Source organism: Lineus longissimus, chromosome 1 (assembly GCF_910592395.1).
Source record: "Lineus longissimus chromosome 1, tnLinLong1.2, whole genome shotgun sequence".
Classification (NCBI taxonomy): Eukaryota; Metazoa; Nemertea; class Pilidiophora; order Heteronemertea; family Lineidae; genus Lineus; species Lineus longissimus.
This window is the reverse complement of record NC_088308.1, coordinates 7,893,871-7,915,950: the sequence shown is the minus strand read 5'-3', so window position 1 is coordinate 7,915,950 and position 22,080 is coordinate 7,893,871. Positions and strand designations below refer to the sequence as shown.

At 44.6% G+C, this 22,080-nt stretch overlaps 2 protein-coding genes across 3 annotated transcripts in view; one reads left to right on the top strand and one right to left on the bottom strand.

The window, feature by feature from the left end:
• LOC135487679 (voltage-dependent calcium channel subunit alpha-2/delta-2-like) overlaps positions 1–10,896 on the bottom strand; it is a 31,025-nt gene extending 20,129 nt beyond the window's left edge. For both annotated transcript variants that reach the window (XR_010446883.1, XM_064771719.1), the window contains exons 1-11: positions 9,601–10,896; positions 9,242–9,419; positions 8,651–8,803; positions 6,356–6,544; positions 4,119–4,355; positions 3,586–3,704; positions 2,753–3,131; positions 2,080–2,224; positions 1,655–1,865; positions 845–1,033; positions 249–582 (exon numbers count right to left, since the gene is read on the bottom strand). Coding sequence is in view for 1 of the 2 variants with exons in the window: in XM_064771719.1 (XP_064627789.1) it covers positions 249–582; positions 845–1,033; positions 1,655–1,865; positions 2,080–2,224; positions 2,753–3,131; positions 3,586–3,704; positions 4,119–4,355; positions 6,356–6,544; positions 8,651–8,803; positions 9,242–9,419; positions 9,601–10,636 (3,170 nt within the window). In the remaining variant the exon portion in view is untranslated. The remainder of the gene's footprint in view (positions 1–248; positions 583–844; positions 1,034–1,654; positions 1,866–2,079; positions 2,225–2,752; positions 3,132–3,585; positions 3,705–4,118; positions 4,356–6,355; positions 6,545–8,650; positions 8,804–9,241; positions 9,420–9,600) is intronic.
• A 737-nt stretch (positions 10,897–11,633) lies between these two features.
• LOC135498766 (uncharacterized) lies at positions 11,634–21,512 on the top strand. Its single transcript, XM_064789185.1, has 17 exons — positions 11,634–11,837; positions 12,112–12,327; positions 12,855–13,094; positions 13,452–13,673; positions 13,927–14,163; positions 14,522–14,740; positions 15,004–15,240; positions 15,482–15,688; positions 16,003–16,233; positions 16,506–16,724; positions 17,000–17,230; positions 17,417–17,641; positions 17,920–18,162; positions 18,546–18,560; positions 19,058–19,264; positions 19,664–20,089; positions 20,916–21,512. Exons 1-17 carry the CDS (start codon positions 11,672–11,674, stop codon positions 21,149–21,151), a joined length of 3,777 nt encoding a protein of 1,258 aa, XP_064645255.1. The 5' UTR covers positions 11,634–11,671; the 3' UTR covers positions 21,152–21,512.
• The last annotated feature ends 568 nt before the right edge of the window (positions 21,513–22,080 follow it).

The following is a 22,080-nucleotide window of genomic DNA, read 5'->3' as shown; positions in this document are numbered from 1 at the left end:
CTAATAAACTATATGTACTAAGACCAAAGAGTTGAGGAGAAACTGGCTATATCACAAATTCTGTAGACCAGCAAACTGCACAGACACTCATCATGGTGGCATAATTGTACTTAGAAGTCCGCCTCGTGACTTGGAGATTTAAAGTTTGAGACCTGTCAGTTCAGGTTGCCTTTTCCCTTCTAAATTCTGGCTTACACTTTTATTGGTGATGAAACCAAAATATTTATTTAGGAAAACACCATCCTTACCTGACAGTGTCGTAGGTTTTTTCCAACTCTGCCCCAGGAAAGATTCGCAGCACCCCTGACGCTGTACCAATATAAGTCCACACGATCTCATTCTGAATGCTAGCATCCCTCCTCCTCCATTTGTCTTCAGGTATGGCGGTCAGGTGCACATCAGCCCGGACACCAGTTTGGAACGTTCCATTTGGACATTGTGGGGGTGAGTAAGAGGAGGGTTTGTTGATGTCTTCATGAATGTCAAACAATGATGGCCGATTCAATTTGACGTAATCATCGGGGTCACAGAAACATCTTGGAGCCAGTTTGACGGTAGAGGCAGCCATAGTTACCGGAAGTCCTGAAACGATGGACCAAGTAAAGATAAACAGCATAAAAATCAAGGACACTGAGACAGAGTTGACAACATAGGACTCATGAAACACAAAATTGTACTTACTAGAAAACAGATGTAGTGACTAAGAGTAGACTTCCCTAGAGTATCGAAATCCTCCAGTAAGACCTTTCATTATGCATACTGCTGGGTACAATGGAATTCTATTGGTGTCTGAGGATTCTAAAGTCGGATGAAACGGCAACTTCAGACAAGGAAGGTACTTTACCTGTGAATTTCTCACGATCCTTGACAATCCTCAACTCAGTGACTAGAGGGATTAGCTTCCCCTCCTCCTTCAGCTCCAGATAACCAGTGAGATCAGACAAGTATGTCAGATTATAAGAATTTGGTGGCCGTGCGTAGCGGACTACATCGTCACCATCGCCAAGACTGAACACCAGATAGAAATCAGAGCCTAGAACGAAAAAATAAACAGAATACGCAATGGTGAAGAGTTCCTTGTGACCTGCAGCTTGTACATTTGGTTAAACAAATTAACAATTTTTCTTTTTTCCGTTTGCTCTAGATAGTGACACCCTCCTTGAAACTCCCCGATTTGACTCAGCCATAGAGGTACAAAGATTTGAAGTACAGTGGAACATCTGTTAGCGGACACCTCTCTATTAAGGACACCTCTCTATTAAGGACACTAGTTTAGGTCCCAATTTGGTTGTTTCCATTCAATTTGACCTCTCTAATCAGGACACGTCTCTATTAAGGACAGCACTTGTCAGTCCCGAGGGTGTCCTTTATAGAGAGGTTCTACCGTACTTCACAGATATTACTACCTCAACAAAAGAGCACATATGTTTGAGGTTCAGGCACATAGCATCAAAGAGCTGATTTGAGCATTCTGCAGTGCCAAAACGCAAATACCCCTAAAAGGAAAAGAATTGATTCTGAAATATTTTTGTGCTTATTTGGGGACATGTGGTGCCCTCTTATACACTTTAACAGTACGAAGACAATACATTTGCAGGGCTTCATTGATTCAATTCAGGTAAGACCGGTTAGAGCACTGAAGTTTAGACCTCACCTTTTATGTGTGTATAAACGTAGTGAGTGTACTCCTCTGGTCTCCAATAGAGGGCGTTATCAAACGACACTGCTCTTTGTGCGTCATCCCTGATTGTGTATTCTCCGGTTCGGTCCTGAAGTATCTCTTTCACGACGTTATAGAACGCGGCAGGTTTGCCATTATGTGTCTCCAGGCTATAAATGTTAGCAAAGATTGCCTCTTCAAGAAGCTGAAACATGATGTTTACACATTTTGAAGAGTTAAGATGTAGCAGAAACAGTGAGCGTCACGCAATTGATGATTTAAGTTGCAACTACCTGTGATTACTCTACTGAACACCATAAGTAAAAGAAGGGCTTTCTCCTTCCCCAATATGTAAGTAAAATTTTAAAAATTCATGACATTCGCGTTACACTTCCCAGAAGTCCTGCAAGGTCCCCTACCTCAGCTGACGGCTTCACAAAAGGGTGAACCACGGCCGTGGCATCTTCGTCAATCAAGAATGCATAGGCCATACCCCTGCGTTCATATTGTAGTAAACGCTCGATGCTTGTCAAGGTAGCATCAAGACCCACGACACCGAGATGCCTGCAATGAGAAAATATTTGTTTCAAACCCCACACATTTTAGAACAGAAGGAAACATCATGAGAAGATCTGAACCTGAGAACTTATAACTTCATGGGCGAGTAAGCAAATATCAATTACAAAGTTTAGCCAATTGGTTGTTTCAAGTTTATGCAAGACTTTCATGACATAACGTCATTCGAGATGTTAGATCACAACACAGTCTGATGCACAGTTGTAGCACCTGGACATCAATGCTCCAAGCCACCTGGAAGGGAACCTTCTCGCAAGGCATTACCACCAAGACAGACACGATTGACTTTGCTGAAGTTTTCAAATGCATTGAAAAGATACACTTTTCCAATATTGTCATGGTACTCTGGAATTTGCTGGTCTCTCACAGCCTCTATCTGGGCTATTTATCTCTCAAGTCTCCAAGACTTTTTTTGAGGTTGTGACATTGTCTGTTCCTTGTTAAGACTTCACCAATTTTATGTTTAGAGGACAACAGAATCCATGGGAAGTACGAACCATGCATGCATGTACTCACTTTCCAGTTTTGTTGCTGTAGACAGGTGCAGCAGCAGATAACATCAGGCCCAGCCCACTTTTATCAATATACGGTGACGTCCAAACAACATCCCCAGCAGACGAATTGATGTTGATGTTGTTGAAATAGGGGGACATCTGCTTAAAGATCGCATCATCATCCACGATGGCCACGGCCATGCCACGGTTCTGGCACGTCAGCTCCTGGTGGAATGGGATGTTTTGTTCGTCGCTCTTGGTAACAAATGAGAAGATGGAGACCGGCTCTGATCTTCCCTTCTGTAGCGTCTCGACGTGATTGATGACATCATCGATGTTATAGACACAGTAGTCACCGGGGATATAGCGCCGTCTGCTCTCCGAATCATATCGATAGTAACCTACGAGAGAAAAAATGGAATATACAACTTACAAGCAAGTTAAACAGAATGAAAGGAGCCTCATAGCTCAAAGGAATTCACTGCTTGAGGGCTAGCAAATTTGACTTAAGTCTGTCAGCTAGCAAATTGGCCTTAAGTCTGATTCCAGGGAGATTTGTATGGACCAATAACTTAGTATGTGTTTCAAGGAAACATTCCACACAAACACCTCCAAAATGACAACCTAAGGTAATTCTTCTGAGACAATACAGAGAGGCATTGCGATCTCGGAGCCATGTGTGTCAAGAGTCAAGGAAATAACATTCCTGACACTTCTGTGTCCTTTGAAGGAGACTCCCTGTACCTGAGTGCCTGCCTACTCCAGTGCCGTAGGCAATCCATAGGCAAGTTTAAGAGCTCACTCAATGATGCTGAACCAGTCCCCTTACAAACTAAACATCAGCAGCCAACTGACCTGGATCACATCTCTGCAGCTTGTCCTTCCCAGCAGCATCTGTTATAAAGATAATGATGCTCTGACATCCTGACTTTGACGGCCCATCCAGCAACTTGAACGCCTTTGTAAATGCAGCTCTGTAAAACATCAAGTTTTATTTCCTTCAGTCTGGTCATGGGTTTCAGACACTGATACATTGCTTGTATATTAGGTTATTTAAAAGGTCAAGCTTTAAATCCCACAGTGAATTTGTTATTTGCTTGTTTCATAAGTAACCTATTTTTCAGAAAGTGTTCAACGTCTTTCCTGTTTCATTTGATTATTGCGGATTTTGCAAATAACCTCAATTTGCAAAATATTTTTAAAAACACCAAAATATATAAAAAAAGGCATTTGTTCAGAATAAAAATCATGAAAATCATATTTTTTCAGATATTTTTACGCATCGCAAATGAAATAGGCACAAAAATTGGTGGTTTTCGATAATGGTGCCCAATTGTTGTAGCATGCAAATATGGCACACACCAGGGCAGATGGAGAAGACCGCCTACCTGTGATCTGATCCCCCATTTGGCTTTAGGAGCTGAATGTTGGCCATAATACTCTTCCTCAGGTTCAGCGTTGCCTGCAAGAGACGGTCACTCCTACAGGCCAACGACTCTGGTGCGAACTCCTGTTTCATTCCTTGGTTGTCATAGTATGTTGATCTGGACACGATGACATTGAGATAGTCCTGTGGTGATAGGCTCCCAATCAACGTCTTGGCAACCTTCTTCATCTTCATGAGGCTAAAGAATAAGATGACTAAAATAATATTACTGCAGTGGTGGAAGACACCAGGAGGGTGAGGGGGACTATACCACATTACTGCAGTGGTGGAAGTCACCAGGAGGGCGAGGGGGCTATACCACACTGCTGCAGTGGTGGAAGTCACCAGGAGGGTGAGGGGGGCTATACCACACTGCTGCAGTGGTGGAAGACACCAGGAGGGTGAGGGGGCTATACCACACTGCTGCAGTGGTGGAAGACACCAGGAGGGTGAGGGGGACTATACCACATTGCTGCAGTGGTGGAAGTCACCAGGAGGGTGAGGGGGCTATACCACATTGCTGCAGTGGTGGAAGTCACCAGGAGGGTGAGGGGGACTATACCACATTGCTGCAGTGGTGGAAGACATTAGGAGGGTGAGGGGGACTATACCACATTGCTGCAGTGATCGAAGACACCAGGAGGGTGAGGGGGAGTATACCACACTGCTGCAGTGGTGGAAGACACCAGGAGGGCAGGGGGACTATACCACACTGCTGCAGTGGTGGAAGACACCAGGAGGGCAGGGGGCTATACCACACTGCTGCAGTGGTGGAAGACACCAGGAGGGCAGGGGGGGCTATATCACACTGCTGCAGTGGTGGAAGACACCAGGAGGGCGAGGGGGGCTATACCACACTGCTGCAGTGGCGGAAGATACCAGGAGGGCAAGGGGGCTATACCACACTGCTGCAGTGGTGGAAGACACCAGGAGGGCGAGGGGGACCATACCACATTGCTGCAGTGATGGAAGACACCAGGAGGGCGAGGGGGAGTATACCACACTGCTGCAGTGGTGGAAGACACTGCGAGGGCGAGTATACCACACTGCTGCAGTGGTGCAAGACACCAGGAGTGTGAGGGGGACCATACCACATTGCTGCAGTGATGGAAGACACCAGGAGGGCGAGTATACCACACTGCTGCAGTGGTGGAAGACACCGCGAGGGCGAGTATACAACACTGCTGCAGTGGTGGAAGACACCAGGAGTGTGAGGGGGAGTATACCACACTCCTGCAGTGGTGGAAGACGCCAGGAGTGTGAGGGGGCTATACCACATTGCTGCAGTGGTGGAAGACACCAGGAGGGCGAGGAGGAGTATACCACATTGCTGCAGTGGTGGAAGACACCAGGAGTGTGAGGAGGCTATACCACATTGCTGCAGTGGTGGAAGACATCAGGAGGGTGAGGGGGCTATACTACATTGCTGCAATGATGGAAGACACCAGGAGTGTGAGGGGGCTATACCACATTGCTGCAGTGGTGGAAGACACCAGGAGAGCGAAGAGGAGTATACCACGTTACTGCAGTGGTGGAAGACATCAGGAGGGCGAGGGGGGCTATACTACATTGCTGCAGGGGTGGAAGACACCAGGAGAGCGAAGAGGAGTATACCACATTACTGCAGTGGTGGAAGACATCAGGAGGGCGAGGGGGCTATACCACACTGCTGCAGTGGTGGAAGACACCAGGAGGGTGAGGGGGCTATAACACACTGCTGCAGTGGTGGAAGACACCAGGAGGGCGAGGGGGGCTATACTACATTGCTGCAGGGGTGGAAGACACCAGGAGGGCGAGGAGGAGTATACCACATTGCTGCAGTGGTGGAAGACATCAGGAGTGTGAGGAGGCTATACCACATTGCTGCAGTGGTGGAAGACACCTGGAGGGCAGGGGGGCTATGCCACATTGCTGCAGTGGTGGAAGACATCAGGGGGGTGAAGGGGGCTATACCACATTGCTGCAGTGGTGGAAGACACCTGGAGGGCAGGGGGGCTATAGCTTATTGCTGCAGTGGTGGAAGACACCAGGAGGGCAAGGGGGCTATACCACATTGCTGCAGTGGTGGAAGACACTAGGAGGGCAGTGGGGCTATACCACATTACTGCAGTGGTATTGCTACATTACTGCAGTGGTATTGCTGCAGTGGTGGAACACACCAGGAGGGCGAGGAGAAACTTTGACAGGACAATTCAGTACCATTCATTTGCACTCATCGATGTGCTTCCATCCAATATGATAACGATATCCTTTGGTCCTGATGTCGCTGCTATGTACCAGGGTCTCAAACGAGGGTCGAAATCCTCCCGAAACCCAATGAAATTACTCTGCCACTCTCTGCCGGGAAACTGACGATGGACACCATTTGAAGAACCAAAATACTGCCACCTAAGAAAGAGAAATAACACTGAGTTGTTACGGAAACAGCTGCATCTTTATTCAGAAACACTGAACAATATCTAAAATGATTCCTAATCTTAATATCTGTATGATTATTATATTTGTTTGATTACATTGGTAGGGCCACGTCTACAATTTGCATAATTTCATAATGTTCACAGCATACAGGTCTGTATGATTATTATATTTGTTTGATTACATTGGTAGGGCCCAGGGTTCTCCACTATGCTTTTTGTCCAGGTGCAGCACCCGGGCAGAATCATCTTCCCCACTTCAGCACCCGGACAAAAAAGTTAGCACCCAGACAGATTCATAGAGTTGGTAATGGTTTTACTGTTATAGCACCCAGACAGATTTTGCTGCCAACCTGGACAGAACTGAAGTGAATTCTCAATTGTGTCAAAATATGGCGACAGCACCCGGCCCAAAAAAATTGTTGGGGTTAACACTGAGGGCCACGTCTACAATTTGCATCATTTCATAATGTTCACAGCATGCAGGTCTGTATGATTATTATATTTGTTTGATTACATTGGTAGGGCCACGTCTACAATTTGCATAATACTTAATGTTCACAGCATGCAGTTCTGTATGATTATCATATTTGTTTGATTACATTGGTAGGGCCACGTCTACAATTTGCATAATTTCATAATGTTCACAGCATGCAGGTCTGTGAGATTATATTTGTTTGATTACATTGGTAGGGCCACGTCTACAATTTGCATAATTTCATAATGTTCACAGCATGCAGTTCTGTATGATTATTATATTTGTTTGATTACATTGGTAGGGCCACGTCTACAATTTGCATCATTTCATAATGTTCACAGCATACAGGTCATTAGCTGGTGTTATCTAAATATATTGGATTTTAAAATAAATCCTGCAGCCACATGCTTATCTTATGTTAGAAAGCTACATATAACATCGGAGCTATAGTGTGGCATCGGGTCAATAAAACTACACACTGCTTTCCTCTGCCTTTGAGTTTTCCCCAATGGTTACACTGGACTCTTATCTTTATTGCGGCAGTAATCCTAATTAGGCAGTCCCGGCACAGACATTAAGAGTAGATATACCATGAAAATATTACAGTAAAGATGGAAGGACCAAAATAAATTACAGTAGAACCTCTCTATTAAGGACACCCTCGGGACTGACAAGTGCTGTCCTGGTGTCCTGATTAGAGAGGTCAAATTGAATGGAAACAACCAATTTAGGACCAAAACTAGTGATCTTAATAGAGAGGCTGTCCATAATAGAGGTGTCCGCTATGGGAGGTTCCACTGTATAGGTTTTTAATTAAAACTCATATTTAGATTATTGGAACCTATTAAAATCTAATAGCCAATCACATGTACCCGGTACTACATTTCCACGAGCGACTTGACAATCCACTGCCATTTCCCAAAAAAGGTCATTAGCCTTGGTTTGAGTGAAATAAAGGGCACTTCTCATCAGAGCAAAAAAGTACCAGTGAAATCTTCAGTCAGGCCCATGTACATATTAAATTTATCAATAAAGCTACCCGAAAAAAAACATATTCATGAACAGTGATGATCTTAAACTTTCACCTTACTAAAATTTCTAATAAATGCGACAAGGATACATGTGCATGGTTTATGTAAATAAAGTACGATACAATTCTAAAAAGACTTTGCATTGATGTTGGTTTTGGCAGTCGAAATACGAAAGTGATACCGCTTATCCCTGAATTCCGGCTGAGACTTCTCCTCAAATGACCAAATTGCGACAAATAGAAATTAGAATTATACACCACAGAATCTCTTTCGCGCAACATAGCAATCATAAGAATGATTTGTAAATGTTTTTTTCATCACAACAACCGTCCTTGTACTCAGGTAGGTCGCTCGTTTATGGAACAGAAAGTACTTGGGTATATTTTCACAGCTCACGAAATTGCACTTTTGAGGAATATTTGAATGGGAGGATAAACACGCTTTAATTTTGACAGAGCAGGTTACTACAGAACTTGAAATTAATCGGACTCCCACAACGGCACAATGACATGATCTTGTATATGTTGAGTGGAGCAGCACCAGTTCTGTCACATTGGGAGTGGGGGCTCACCTCAGATCTGGGTCCAGTTTAGCATTTTCTTGAAATAGTTGATCAAGTTTTGAAGTCAGCATCACGGTTTTGATGACGCTAGGATCATTCCTCTCTACATCATCTGGAATCTTCACTGTACTGGCATTGAGAAGCACGGGAAGATTAAAGTCACTGAAACAGCAGAGGGTATCAATTAAATCAATAATTTCAATTATCCAATCACTACCGGCTGATACATATATATAATTGTTGTTTTGATTGTGTTGACAGCTGACTGAATGTGTGCAACACTTTCCAATGAACAGCCAACTGCAAGTGATAATTAACAGCGTTCTATTACTACATGTCGTCAGGGTTTAACCGAGTGGAACAGGAGAAACAGACATGTAAAACTCCATGCTTTTTCCAGGTAGAAAGTGAAAAACTCATTTTAGACCTAGATGGGTATACAGCCTGACCTAGGACATGTGACTAACAGATTTATTACACTGGAGTAGATGTACCACTGATAACTTCCAGAGCTTAGAACGGGCGCTGAAAAATCAAAAGCCCCGCGATGGATAGGCCTTAAGGTTTTTACCTCAACCATTGCTATCATTCAATCACTACCTGCTGTACGCCATGTAACCTGGAAGAGTTTCAACCAAGTCCGCATCTTTATAGTCATCTCCCGACAATGACTGGAGACTGATAGGTACAGGGGTGGACACGGACCAACTATCATAAAGATCTGCAACCTTCCTTGCAAGTTGTTCTGCCATGGTCTTTTTCTTGGAGAAAAAAGATTCTGAAAGCAAAGGTAACGAGAATTTTACTTATCACTGTAAAGAAACTATTTCACCTGGTAAAATATAAACCAAAAAGATCAAAATGCATCTGTGAATCACAAATATTTCACGATTTACATTCATCAATAAAGTGCTTAGAACAATTTCATTTGCTCCAAGGTGGCATACATTTTGACATACCTAGCTTTTGTTTGACCTCCTTGATTTTGGTCTTCCCATCCACAACTTTTGTATCATAACTGGCGTCAAAATATGCCCTTTGGATAGCATCAAACTGCAGGCCTTGTTCTGTGAATGCCGAGAAATCTTCTGATACAAGTCTCGCCCACCTGTTTACATCTGATGGCCTTACACTGTGCACACTTGTGGGTAGGAGAAGAATGGAACACAGAAATATTGCTGTAAACATACTTGGCAGTGCGTTGGAAAAACACATGGCACCTCTGACAATTTTGACTGAATCAGTTTCTGTGACTGAAGAAAGGAGTTTATGTTTCACTTTTGACCTTTTGCTTCCTTTTGTAACAGTATTCATTTCAGGACTTCCAGATGGAATTTTTGTGATGAGAAAAGATAAAACATGTATAAAAAGACACATGGATATCAAGCGTATGTTGTATTGAATATTTTTTGAAGCGTTTTTATCTTTCTCGCTGTAATATCTGAAACATCTCACAGCAGTTGGCGGTGCGACTTCAAAACTTCTACTCAGACAGAAGGACCGTCCGTTCTGATAAAGATGGCTGATCAGACTTCCCTTCAAGATGGCCGACTTGCATGCATCATAGAGTGCATCACAAAAGTCTTCACATACAGTCAATCGTTCACGAGAATAGAACATGTGTTGCGTTGGTGCACAGATGTAACACATGAGGTAATTCATGTGAATCTGGCATTCTCTTGAGGACCCCTTCAGGGGCTTCACCTTCCCAAATGTCGCAGCAATCTCCTGTTGCAGACAGCAGCTGTTATCCTTGAACATCGAGCAGTTCTTTAGCAATGGCTGCGGTGTTGGAGCTCGGTTGGCAAAAAATGAGCAGTAGGGTTTTTCATCGTCGCTGACCGCCATCGCCTTTATCGAGTAGCCACCATGGCCGTCAGCATGAACACTGGCAAAGGCCGACATTCCAAGACCCGACATGACCAGCAAAAAAGCCATCAGAATCAAGATCCATGCGGTAGAACCAGTACGAAAATAATTATTCACCTTAGTCATTGTTAAAGATTATCACAACACAACGTCAACAAACATGGCTGGCAGGTTTCACTTTTCACACTTTCATTTTTCACGCAAATTTTTGCACTTTTTGTCCTCTATTCCCAAATCTACCCATTCAATTCCCATCAAAACCGATCAGAAGTTAAATTAGAATGTATCTGTAATGTCTACGATACTGCAAGTAGAATATATCGTCGCATTTTACTGAAATAATGCTTTATTTCTAAGAAGTTCTTGTTATTCTGTAATTTTATTGCCATTTGTTACATCCTCGATGTACACTTCAAGGGATGTCGGAGTTCTTCTAGAAATAATAGGTAGCGCCACCATTCGTTCATGAGTTCCTATGCGCGGGAAATACGAATGCGCACACGCGTGGACTAGGTTACCATCTGCCGAGTCGGGGAAATAAGACCTGTGATCTTTCTTTATGACAGGAGTATTAAGTGGTCAGATACATTCTAGTTTAACTTCTGCAGTGGCACGCAGACGCTTATATACCGCCTTTGAGGAAGACTGTCCTCTCCGAGTGTGGAGCAAACGCCGCTGAGGAAGAGGTGGTGTCTTCTGAATTAACTTCATTTGTTCATGCCCTAGACGTAAGGGTGGTTCACTTTATTTCCATCGCGATCTAATACACTTCCCTCGAAGTATTTTTTATATAGTGCTGGACACACTGAAGGAATGCTTGCATATAGGGTGGATATCTAACCACTGGCTTGGGAGTGTATTTTGTGCTTCGCCTTGTTAATAGTCTTAACCTGTTATCCCCCAGAGGCCTGCTCATAATACGTTCAAAGAGGTTATCCAGTATGTGTATCTAAAAGTATTTCTGACAAATTGAAAAACTTAAATGCTACTTAATAACGGATTACTTGGTTCTCGGAGTGTCCAGTTTTAGACAATCAAAGGCTCAGGACAGATGGATGTTTCGTGAGAAGTGGCTATAATCCTGTTTTTGTTTCGGGTTGTTTGGCTGGGTTGGCATAAACAGGACACATCCGTGATATTTCAAGCGGTACAGTGCCTTACATGTTTGGAAAATTGCTGACAATTCTTATAGGGAAGTTACTGTATCACCTAAATTTCGTTGGACTATCAAATCGCATGATGAAGAAGCGATGGGATATACATGTATTCACTCTCGTGGCTTTAATTTTTTTCTTCGATTACTGTACCTCAGCCGTCCCAAGACCAGGTTGGTTTATCGTTGAATTATCCCAGCATCAACTTGAATACAGTGTGAAAACCGGGAAATTGTCTTGTCGCTTAACTTATTGTACACGAATAGATGTTGTGTCAACTGATGATGTCACTTAAAAAAGGGAACGGATACGCAAGGCCGTACCTGACCCCAAAGGATTTCTCCCAGGAGAATGTGAAACACGGCCTCACACTCGTAAGTCCGAAGTGGCATGTTCCAACTGTCATCTGCTCTTCTTGCCCTGATTTTCCTTTTGTTGTTAATGCAGATAACCTTGCCTACAAGAAACCAACCAAAACCTCTGCAGGAAAGGTCATCGCGGGTTTTGGGCATACCAAGGCGGTGGATGGTGACCGCACGGCAAATCTTCTAGCAACCAAGTCGTGTTTTCAATCCGCCTTGGTACCCGAGGCTTTCTGGTCGGTGGATCTGCAGGCTATCTACAATGTCCGCATCGTCTTACTGGTCAACAATAAGGAGAAGTGTAAGTTAGGTTATACTGTACAATATACTCACGATGCGATCGTCTCGGCAAGGGAGCCCGAATTTAGTGGACGGTCATTCATCGTCAGGAATAGCGCCAACCTTCCATCGTAGATGTCTTCCTCTCGGACCGGTACCCATATTTACTCCAGAGGACTGTGAAAAATCATGTTGATTAAGACATCTCACCGGAAGACAGACATTATTATGCGGAGATTGTTCTGCCGAAATACCATACGATCCATCCATATAACTGCATGTACCGTGTTCTTGCAGCGAAAAAGCCTGTACGACTGAGTTCGTGGCAGTATCGTAATGAGGCTTAACATCTGAATATGCAACAACTAGCCGAGTTTACACTAATAAGTTGCTCAAACGTTTAACGTTTCGGGAGTCTTCGCAAAGCCTCCGAAACTTCCACGTGAACGCCTATCCACTTGTTTGACTTCGTTATCAGGAGTTCAAACAATGAGACAGGCGTTTATGTCAGCGTTTCGGGGATTTGCGAAAACTCCCTCTCTCTCCTAGATTTCATGGGCAAGGAAATGAAAATAATGTTGACAGAGGAATTCGACTCCACCAACCTTTGGAAGAGTAACTACACAATGATAGGCCACCAGATGAAATTTCTTCAGGCCAATGAGATCAAGCTCTACAGGTGTCCCACCACCAGGTGCATGGCACGATATGTTGTGCTCATAAGACAGCCCGCTTCATTTGAACCTCTCGTATTCTGTGAGATTGAGGTCTATGATCGGAACACGCTGGGTACGTGAAAGATATCATTCTTTCTTGGTACAATACCTCTCCATCAGTTACCTCCCGCAAACGTCCTTTTTTAGGCCTTCCGACGACTTGCCACGGACCTTATGCGATGTAAAGGCAGGGAGTCACCAAATCCTGCCGATGAATGTATCGCGTAAGTGAGGTTGGGAAGTGCGCGTTGTCCCAAAGGAACACTCCTCAGCAGCTTCGGAGTTCAAACTCCAAGTGTTTCCCCGCTCATCTACATCTATATAAACTCCAATTACTTGTGCTGCATAGCAGTGTACGAAGGACCATTCGCCGAGGCTAATTTTCCCACGACGCGGAATAATCTTTATCAGCCATGAACTCCGATTTCAGAGAACCTCGCCTTGCAGAAGAATTCCGAGTCCCTGAGCGGAAAAGGCGGCCAGTATCTCGCACCGAATGGTAACGACGGGTTCCCCAGCTCCACCTTCTCCGATGGGAGCTGCTTCCAATCCGCCGACAAGCCGCTTGAGGAACGGGAGTGGTGGCGGGTGGACATGGGACGGGAGTACCAGGTCAGGAAGATGACCATGACCACCAGGGGGGACTGTTGTGGTGAGTTAAACTCAGAGTTAATCACAGAAACAGAACCGCTAACCTCTCGAGCCTCGATCCACTGCGAACTTTCACGAAGGATCAGATGTGGAAACTATGTACTGTTGTTAGTATTGGAAATGATTACTTCTGCTATTAAGTCGGCTGGTCATTTTAAGATATTGTCAGAGAGCTTGAATTACTTCTAAGATGATGTTTCTGACCAATACCACAAACTGCCGTTTAAAACATTGCATAATTTATGTCCTTTCAGGTGAGTCTTTCTTCAACGTCCAGTTCCTGGTCGGCAAAGACTTCATCGCCGAAGATGCCTACAATGACGCATTCACTGAATGTAAATACCAGCAGAGCATTGTCCCTAAGGGGAACATAAAGGACTTCTTCTGCAAAAGACCCGCGGTTGGCAGGTATGCCGTCGTAGCCAAGAAGACATCCATGCTGTCACCGCTCATGTTCTGCGAGTTGGAAGTATTCGGTCATATTCCTGAAGGTAGATAATAACCTTTTCTACTACCCCTGGATTAAAAGTCTCTCCTTCTCCAAATACGTCCTCTTCTTGTTACTCTTCGGGTACAATTAAACCCCTGATCAGTGCTACCCTTTTCTGGTACCCCGGACCCTGGATATCTTATCCCCTCACCCTTCTCCAATCACCCTTTCTCTAGCTCAATTCTGGCAACAAATGTTGTATTGTATCGTAGACGTTCATGACTTTATAAAGCATTGGCAAGACAAGCTCCACCCACATGCATGAAAGGACCGTTGACAATGCATTGTAGACATGCATGGCATAACTTCATCCATCAGTTGATGTTATGATGTGCACAATTTCTCCCCTACCTTTCCAGTGAACTACGCGGAAAACAAGCCAACCTTGCAGATTGATGAAATAGGTACAACTAATCGGTCATCGAGCCAGGGCGCAGACGGTAACATCAACCCTGACTTCAATGACTTCTCGTGCATCGAGACCCCGGGGAAACAGAAGAAGGAATGGTGGTCTGTGGATCTTGGCGTTGTTGTCAGGGTCAGGAATGTCGTCATTGTCAACCGTGGAGACTGCTGTGGTAAGCCACCACACGCCCCACACAACATTACGGCCAATCAAAAAGCATATGACTTCTCTCCCTGAGTCAGATAACAACTCAGAGATTGCCGAAATTTCACTTGACGCGGATGACCAGATCGACGTATCCAATCACAGACGCCAAATACTGCTTCTCCAGATTGTCTGCCGCATTGAACGAATCACGAGGTGCTACTTTTGGACGATTTTCTGTAAATTTTGGTCGTTGAAAGATAAAATTGGACATCTTCTTCAACATTCTAGGTGACCGTCTAAAGAACTTCAAAGTTCTTGTCGCTAGGAGTTTCGATCCGAAAAAGTTCGAAAGCAACACGTTTGTGTTGTGTCATGATCAGAAGGCGGCCATTCCCGCGGGCCATATCAAGCCACTATATTGCCCCACAGCTCCCGTGGGCAAGTATGTTATCGTCGTCAAGGAGCCAGCCCTCAAAGATCCCCTAAGCTTCTGTGAGCTCGAGGTATACGGATATGCAGATGACGGTAAGTCATATACCGTACTTGTTTGGTGACTGACTGCCTCCAATGTCGCGAGAAACATTTTCAAAGAATTTTCCGGGACACCTCCGGTGCTGAAGAAAACCCGAACGGATGCCTCTTCAAACGAAACCGACCAAACAGGCTGCAAGACGTACGAAGAACTGAGCTGTGCTCACGGACACCAGTTTAACCATGGACAAACTTACTTACGTATCCCCATGCTACCCGTTTTTGAACGTTTCAGGAAACCTCGCCTATGGGAAACCGACTAATCAAAGGAGCACCTACTGGAAGTACAAGTCGGACCTTGCAGTGGATGGCGATCAAGAAGGAGAGTGCGCTACAGCCATGACAGTCGAACCCAACGCCGGCGAAGTCTGGTTCCACATTGACCTGTTGGGATATTACGAGATTGACAAACTGGTAGTCGTCAATAAAAGAGATTGTAAAAGTGTGTAGATATGTCCGGGTCTTTTTTAATAACCTTATACTTCCATTATTTGTGCAATAACGTAAAAACACGTCGTTTTGCCTTATCATTACCGGTACCATTTAGCATACCACCTGCTTGCCTGCAAAGATGGCAAGTAGTCAAACATGTCTGTCAACTTGCGTTACTTTATCTAAGGGTAAAGCCTCCTCCTTTTCCAAACACGTCCTCTGTTTTACTCAGCCGAGTCCGCTATGAAATATCATGCGCGATTTTTGTTCCACCACTGAACTATTATCAGGTAGCTAAGGGGGATTGAAACGTATTTATTTCAGACTTCTGTCTGCGCGACTTCTACATCTACATTTCCCGGGAATTCGACAAGAACAAGGTGAACCCATACAACTACACCCTCTGCCACCATCAAGTTCAGAGGTTAAACAGCGCAGAGAGGAAGTTCGTCAAATGTAAACAGCCAATCATTGGTCGCCACGTCACCATCATCGCTGAAGGGAACTATCCATTGACGATCTGTGAGATCGAGGTGTATGAATCGAGTGTTTGGGGTAGGTGGTGTACTGTGATGACGACAGAGCCAAGACGGCAGCGCGCCACGAGATGTGCTGTCATCACGCGACTTCCAATGATTCTGATACGGGCAGTTAACAGTAGGCTTTAGTGACAAAAATCACTGAAAGATGTTTTAGTGCTGATTTTCCTTTTATTTTGAAGGGTCACATTGTCCGGGTTCGACCGACATAACATATAAGCCTGATTCAATAGTTTGTTCAGGTTATTTGAAGTCAGGAATTAGTGAACGTTGTTTCTTTGCCTGCAGAAAATCTTGCCATCAACAAGAAAACGATTCAAAGCAGTGATGTATCCGTCACATCAGGTAGTGCAAGCCTGGCGGTGGATGGATGGCGCATGACCGACTTCGACCGAAAGTCATGCTCCATGACGACGGGTATGGACAGAGAGGAATGGTGGAGCGTGGACTTGGGCAAAGTTTACAGGGTCCGCAGGATTGTTATTGTGAACAGGGAAGATGGATTTGGTAGGTTACAGTGACAGCATAATTTTAAAGGAATACACAAACACGTTTCACTCAATATTACGAAAGTTATAGTGAGACCTTTATGTTTATCACTTTATGGTAATAAGCCGTGAGAGAAGTATTGCAAATGTCTCGTTGCTGATTAGTTGCTCAAGGCTAATCAATGACTTTTTTCTTCCCGGGAACTTCCCAGTCATAACTTGGTTCTTTCAAAACGCTTTCAAATCAGGCAAGATCCGGCAGAAAGCTATACTTGTTTTCCTTATACCTCTTAGCATTCAGGCTTAAGAACTTCAGAGTTCTTGTCGCCAAGGTGTTCGTCCCGGGGAAGCTTGCCTCCTCTGTTGTGACCATGTGCTATGAACAGCAGCACGCCATGGGCCCAGGAGAGGTGAAGGATGTAAACTGCAACCAGCCAACGTTTGGCCAGTATGTCATCGTGTCCAAGACGACCATGTCGCCGCTGACGTTGTGTGAAGTTGAGGTGTACGGATCATCAGCCGAATGTAAGTGCAGGGATTCTTCCTTAACAAATGCTGTTCAACATGATTAATAGAATTCCCCTTCGCCACACGTAGTCCCTTCTTTTGAATCTGACTAACAAACATCTCCTTCCCAAACTTACGTCTGGTGAACGAAAGGTCGAAAGATACATTCCTTTTAAATGAAATCGTCATGTCTTGTCTCTACAGTGAATATCGCTCTTCTAAAGGATGCGATACAGACAGGGGAGACGGATCCGACCGTCTCAGATCGTCTAAGCTCCCGGGCTGTGGACGGCAACACTGACAACAACATCTACGGCGGCTCGTGCATGGAGACCCCAGGAAAGGAGGATCTTGAATGGTGGAGCGTGGATCTGCGAGATGTTTTCAGGGTCATTTCTGTCGTCATCTACAACAGGGGAGACTGCTGCGGTAGGCAACAGCATAAATAGATAACTTCGTAAAGGGCTAATTATGTTCTCATGCCTTCGCCTAAATGTTTTTCAGTTCGTTTCTCCAGTGTTTATGTTTTTGGTCGTCTACAACGGGGATGTGATAGGCTCTTTCAATAACGGGTACAGTAAGCCTCACCGCAAGCAAACGTTCGAATTCTGAAAACGCAGTACATGGTCACCTCATATCAAGTCCGAGTTATCATGCGTGGATAATACTTCAGGTAACTGCAACAAGCTAATTTTTCATCCTCACAGGAAACCGGCTCCGAAACTTCCGTATCATGATCGCCATGATGTTTGATGCCCAGAAGGTCCACCAGACCATGTTTACTGTTTGTCACGCGCAGACGGCGTCTCTTACGACGGGAGAGATGAAACGGATGGACTGCAAATCTAACAGGGCAATAGGACGTTACCTGATCATAATGAAGGAGGGGGCTAAGGGGGACCCATTGCAATTCTGCGAGGTGGAGGTCTATGGGAACAAAAACTATACAGGTACATGTATTGCCAACGGTGGTCCGTGATTTTGGACCTAAAGAAACTAGCAACGTTGTCGAAGTCGATGATGTCAGGCTTTTGGTCGACCATCGTGGACGAAGCCTGCAAAGCGTCCACCAGATAAACGAAGTGGTGTATCGTGATGACGTCAGAGCTAAGACGGATAACCATTGATGCACAAGTATCACAGTGTGCTGAGACAAAATCACGTGATTTGATTAGATCACGTTGCTTTCTCTACTGAGATTCTCAATGAAGTTATAGTTGACATCATACACGAGAATTTCAATGATGCAAATCTGTCGTGTGCCGCCCGATTGAAGTGGGACAGGATTTTCTGCTGTGTGTCATGTTAATGAAATATTATTGTTCTTATCTAGACCCGAAAATAACAGGTAAGATTTGGTGACTTTTGACACTCACTTCCACCGAAGCACATTCTCGTTCCACGAAAGCACATCCTCGTTCAATTAAGCACATTTCCGGGATCACATAAGCACATCCTAACACAACTTAGCACATTCCTAGGATAACGAAAACACAGTTGGCTTTACCCAGCTACAAAAGCACATTCCTGCATGGATCACGAGAGCACATCCTTACATGAGGACATGAATCATGAACTCATCACCCACTTGCACCACTGCGTAGGAGTGTAACCAAAGACAAACACGCGTTGCATATTTGACCATTTGAAATGGCACACAAAGTTAAACCAGATTATTTCTTACTCAAATTTAAAAAGGGCACTAATATATGGCACTCCAAAGTGCGAAGCGTACATGGGAAGTTTCTGGCCGTTGACGAAGCGTTTGAGAGATATTGCACAACAAGGGGTAGATGTCGCTGCAGATGCTACTTTTTAATCAAATATATTCAAAATCTCTTTTAGCTGCTCAGAATAAAGCAGTTGGCATGGCAGCAGCTGCCGGCTCCTCCCAAGGAACCAACACACCTAGCAAAGCCACGGACGGTAACCCCACCCCCGACCCAAACTCTGGGTTCTGCTTTGTCTCCAGAGCTGACAAGGTTGTCGCGTGGTGGAAAGTGGACCTCAAGTACACGTACGAGATAGAATATGTCACTATCTCATCGAATGGTAAGAGCGTCGGCTACTTTTTACTTAATTATTCAAAGTTCATGTTTTTGCTCAAATCCCTCCTTCTCCAAATATGTCCCCTTCTTTTAGTTCATAAACTGAATTTTGTAACGCATTTGCCCGGTGGGCCTTTGGCACTATCAAATCATTCACACGATCGAGCAAGAGCTGGCTGAAGAAGAAAAGAAGGTCCTTGATAAAGCACAACCTGGAGCTGATGGAAATGAGTAGTACTACGAGCTCAGTACAACCATGAATGACTTGCGCCGATTCGATTATCGCTAATAAATTCATAAAACGATCAAGTACCAATTCTTTTCTGATGGGCACCATTCCATCCAATATTCTCTCACAATCAGTCGTTTATACTTGGCACATGTGACTCAAATTATCTCGCAGGTTCCTACCTCCTTTTGGACATCCTAGCGACCGATTCCTTCGACGTGAAACACCTAGAGGTCCTCTATCCCGCCCTGACATACACCGGCCCGATAACAACAACAGTTGCTCCTACAACGACAACGGCCAGCGGAATAACGACCACAGATAGTCCTCCAACAACAACCACGCCGCAGACTCCAGTGACATTAGGATACACCGTCTGCAAAAAATATATGGGAAGGCCGTTCTCTGGCGAATTGAAGGACATCAGGTGTGACCCAAACACGAAAGGCCGCCATGTTATTTTTGTCAAGAAGTCGGCCTATCAAGATCCTCTTGTGATCTGTGAGGTGGAGGTCCATGGCAAGGGAGGCCCACCATCCACCACCAGTATGCCTACCACAAGCGAAAAGCCCACCACACCGCCACCGACAACTCAAGCAGGTATAGTAATTTGAGAGTTCAGAGGATCAATACCATGCTCGCTATAACTTGTTCCCTTCAGCCGCAAGTCTTTGCCGATAAAACCACCGTGGGGCCGAATTCTCTTCTCTTCTTCTTCTAATTAACACTAAACTCTTTAACGGAGTATGTAGTCGCACTGGTGATAAAAAGTCAAAAATGTTCTTTGCGCGCGTCGAGAGAAGTCAAGGAATTCTACCTACTTTTCTGTACATGTTCCCTTCTTTGTACTCGCACGCAGGTTCTGTTTTTGAGGCGCTCGCAATGAAAATGCTGTGCATTTTTTTAATGTGGTTAAATTCTATTGCCTGATGGAACTTTAGGAAGACCATGTCCGTGTAATTTTTGGAGTAAACAAATGATAAACTCCTATGCAGACCATTTCGCTATTTTGATCGTCGTTATGGTGAGGAACTAAAACTCCGGGGCAGTTCATTTGTCATCCCTTCGTGTATACCACACTTTTGGGGAGGGACGATGCCAGTCCACTGCGTCCGGAGTGTACACAGAACGACCGACTGGTGACTAATACAATTAACTGCGCCCTCTCAATATACAAAACAGGGCCTGGTTGTTCAAAACACATTAGTCACTAGATGGCGTTCAGTTAGCTTGGCGTTACCCAAGTTTAGTTAACACCCGCGATAGTGACCAGAAGAGGTGTTTCAGCAGAATCCCTACTAATTTACAATCAATATCTATTGTAACTATAGCCGGTATGATTATGTGAGACAGAAATAGTCGGTCTTGTCTTTTCTGTCGCAACAAGTCTACCATTGCTGGTGACATGCTTTGCGGTTCTTTTCAGCCACGCCGTCACCTGAACCTGCCACGAATGCGCTGAAGCCAACCCTTGCGGCGATCATGGCGTTGACAATCGTGGGAACCTCGATCGGGGCCATCTTCATGCTGAAGAAGAAGTTTACCAGCTATGGGTTGTTCGGGAACGTAACTTCTCCGTCTGCCCCGGGTGGTCCTAGCACCCCGGTCAAGTCCGGTGGTCCGCCAATCACCCCTCCTCCTGGTATGACGACGGTCAACTGATGTGCCGCAGCATTGTTTTTTAGTTTGTAGCAGGATAACCACATGATACATGTTCATGTAATTACCAAGTTTTTATTAGATGAACATTAATCACATGCACATACATGTAACTGGAAGAACGCAAGCGAGTTTTACTGAGAATTGCTTCGACTAGTTTGTACCCCTGGACTTCAGTCGGACACCGACGTAGATTGTCTCAAGCGGGTGCCAACAAGTTGTGATAGCTCCTGGTGGATATTACAGTACAATTTGATGCAAGAAGGGGAATTTTTGTGGACAAAAGGAAATTGTGATACATTATTGTGATGTGAATTCTCTTCAGTGTGACTTAACAGTCTCTAAATAAATAAAATACTGTAGATACATTTTTGATGTCTTTCAATTACAGTAGAACCTCCCTATTAAGGACACCCTCGGGACTGACAAGTGTTGTCCTTAATAGAGAGGTGTCCTGATTAGAGAGATCAAATTGAAAGGAAACTACCAATTTTTGACCAAGACTAGTATCCTTGATAGAGAGGGTGTCCTTAATAGAGAGGTGTCCGCTAAGGGAGTATTTAGACAACGCTGGGTAAGTGTCTTGTGAAAAGGGAATGAATTTTGATAGTTTGGAGGATGGGTATTGAGTCGGCCCCGGCCAATGGTACATCACACTCAGTCTTCATTCCGAGACGCTCTCTGGGTAAAGCAGTCTTCTGGTTGTTATTCAGAGGACAAACTGGATGGCTGGAATAACACCACGGAATCTTCTGAACGTCTCGGTTTCTATTACAAGTTGCGCTCACCTAGCCTATGCGTCTCTTTAGGAACAGAAAGTAGAAAGTCATAGCGGTACAATTTACATAGCCCGTAAAAATAGGCTTTGTTGGATTACATTTATTTTCATGACTGGAGAAGGACACTTTAAATCATGAAGGACAGGGGACGGT

What these genes read in the sequence shown, in the direction of transcription:
- LOC135498766 (XM_064789185.1), top strand. Translation starts at nt 11,672, where the DNA reads ATGTTTGGAAAATTGCTGACAATTCTTATAGGGAAGTTACTGTATCAC. An exon ending in CTATGATCGGAACACGCTGG is followed by an intron (nt 13,095 to 13,451) that starts GTACGTGAAAGA and finishes CTCCGATTTCAG; the next exon opens with AGAACCTCGCCTTGCAGAAG. An exon ending in ATACGGATATGCAGATGACG is followed by an intron (nt 15,241 to 15,481) that starts GTAAGTCATATA and finishes TGAACGTTTCAG; the next exon opens with GAAACCTCGCCTATGGGAAA.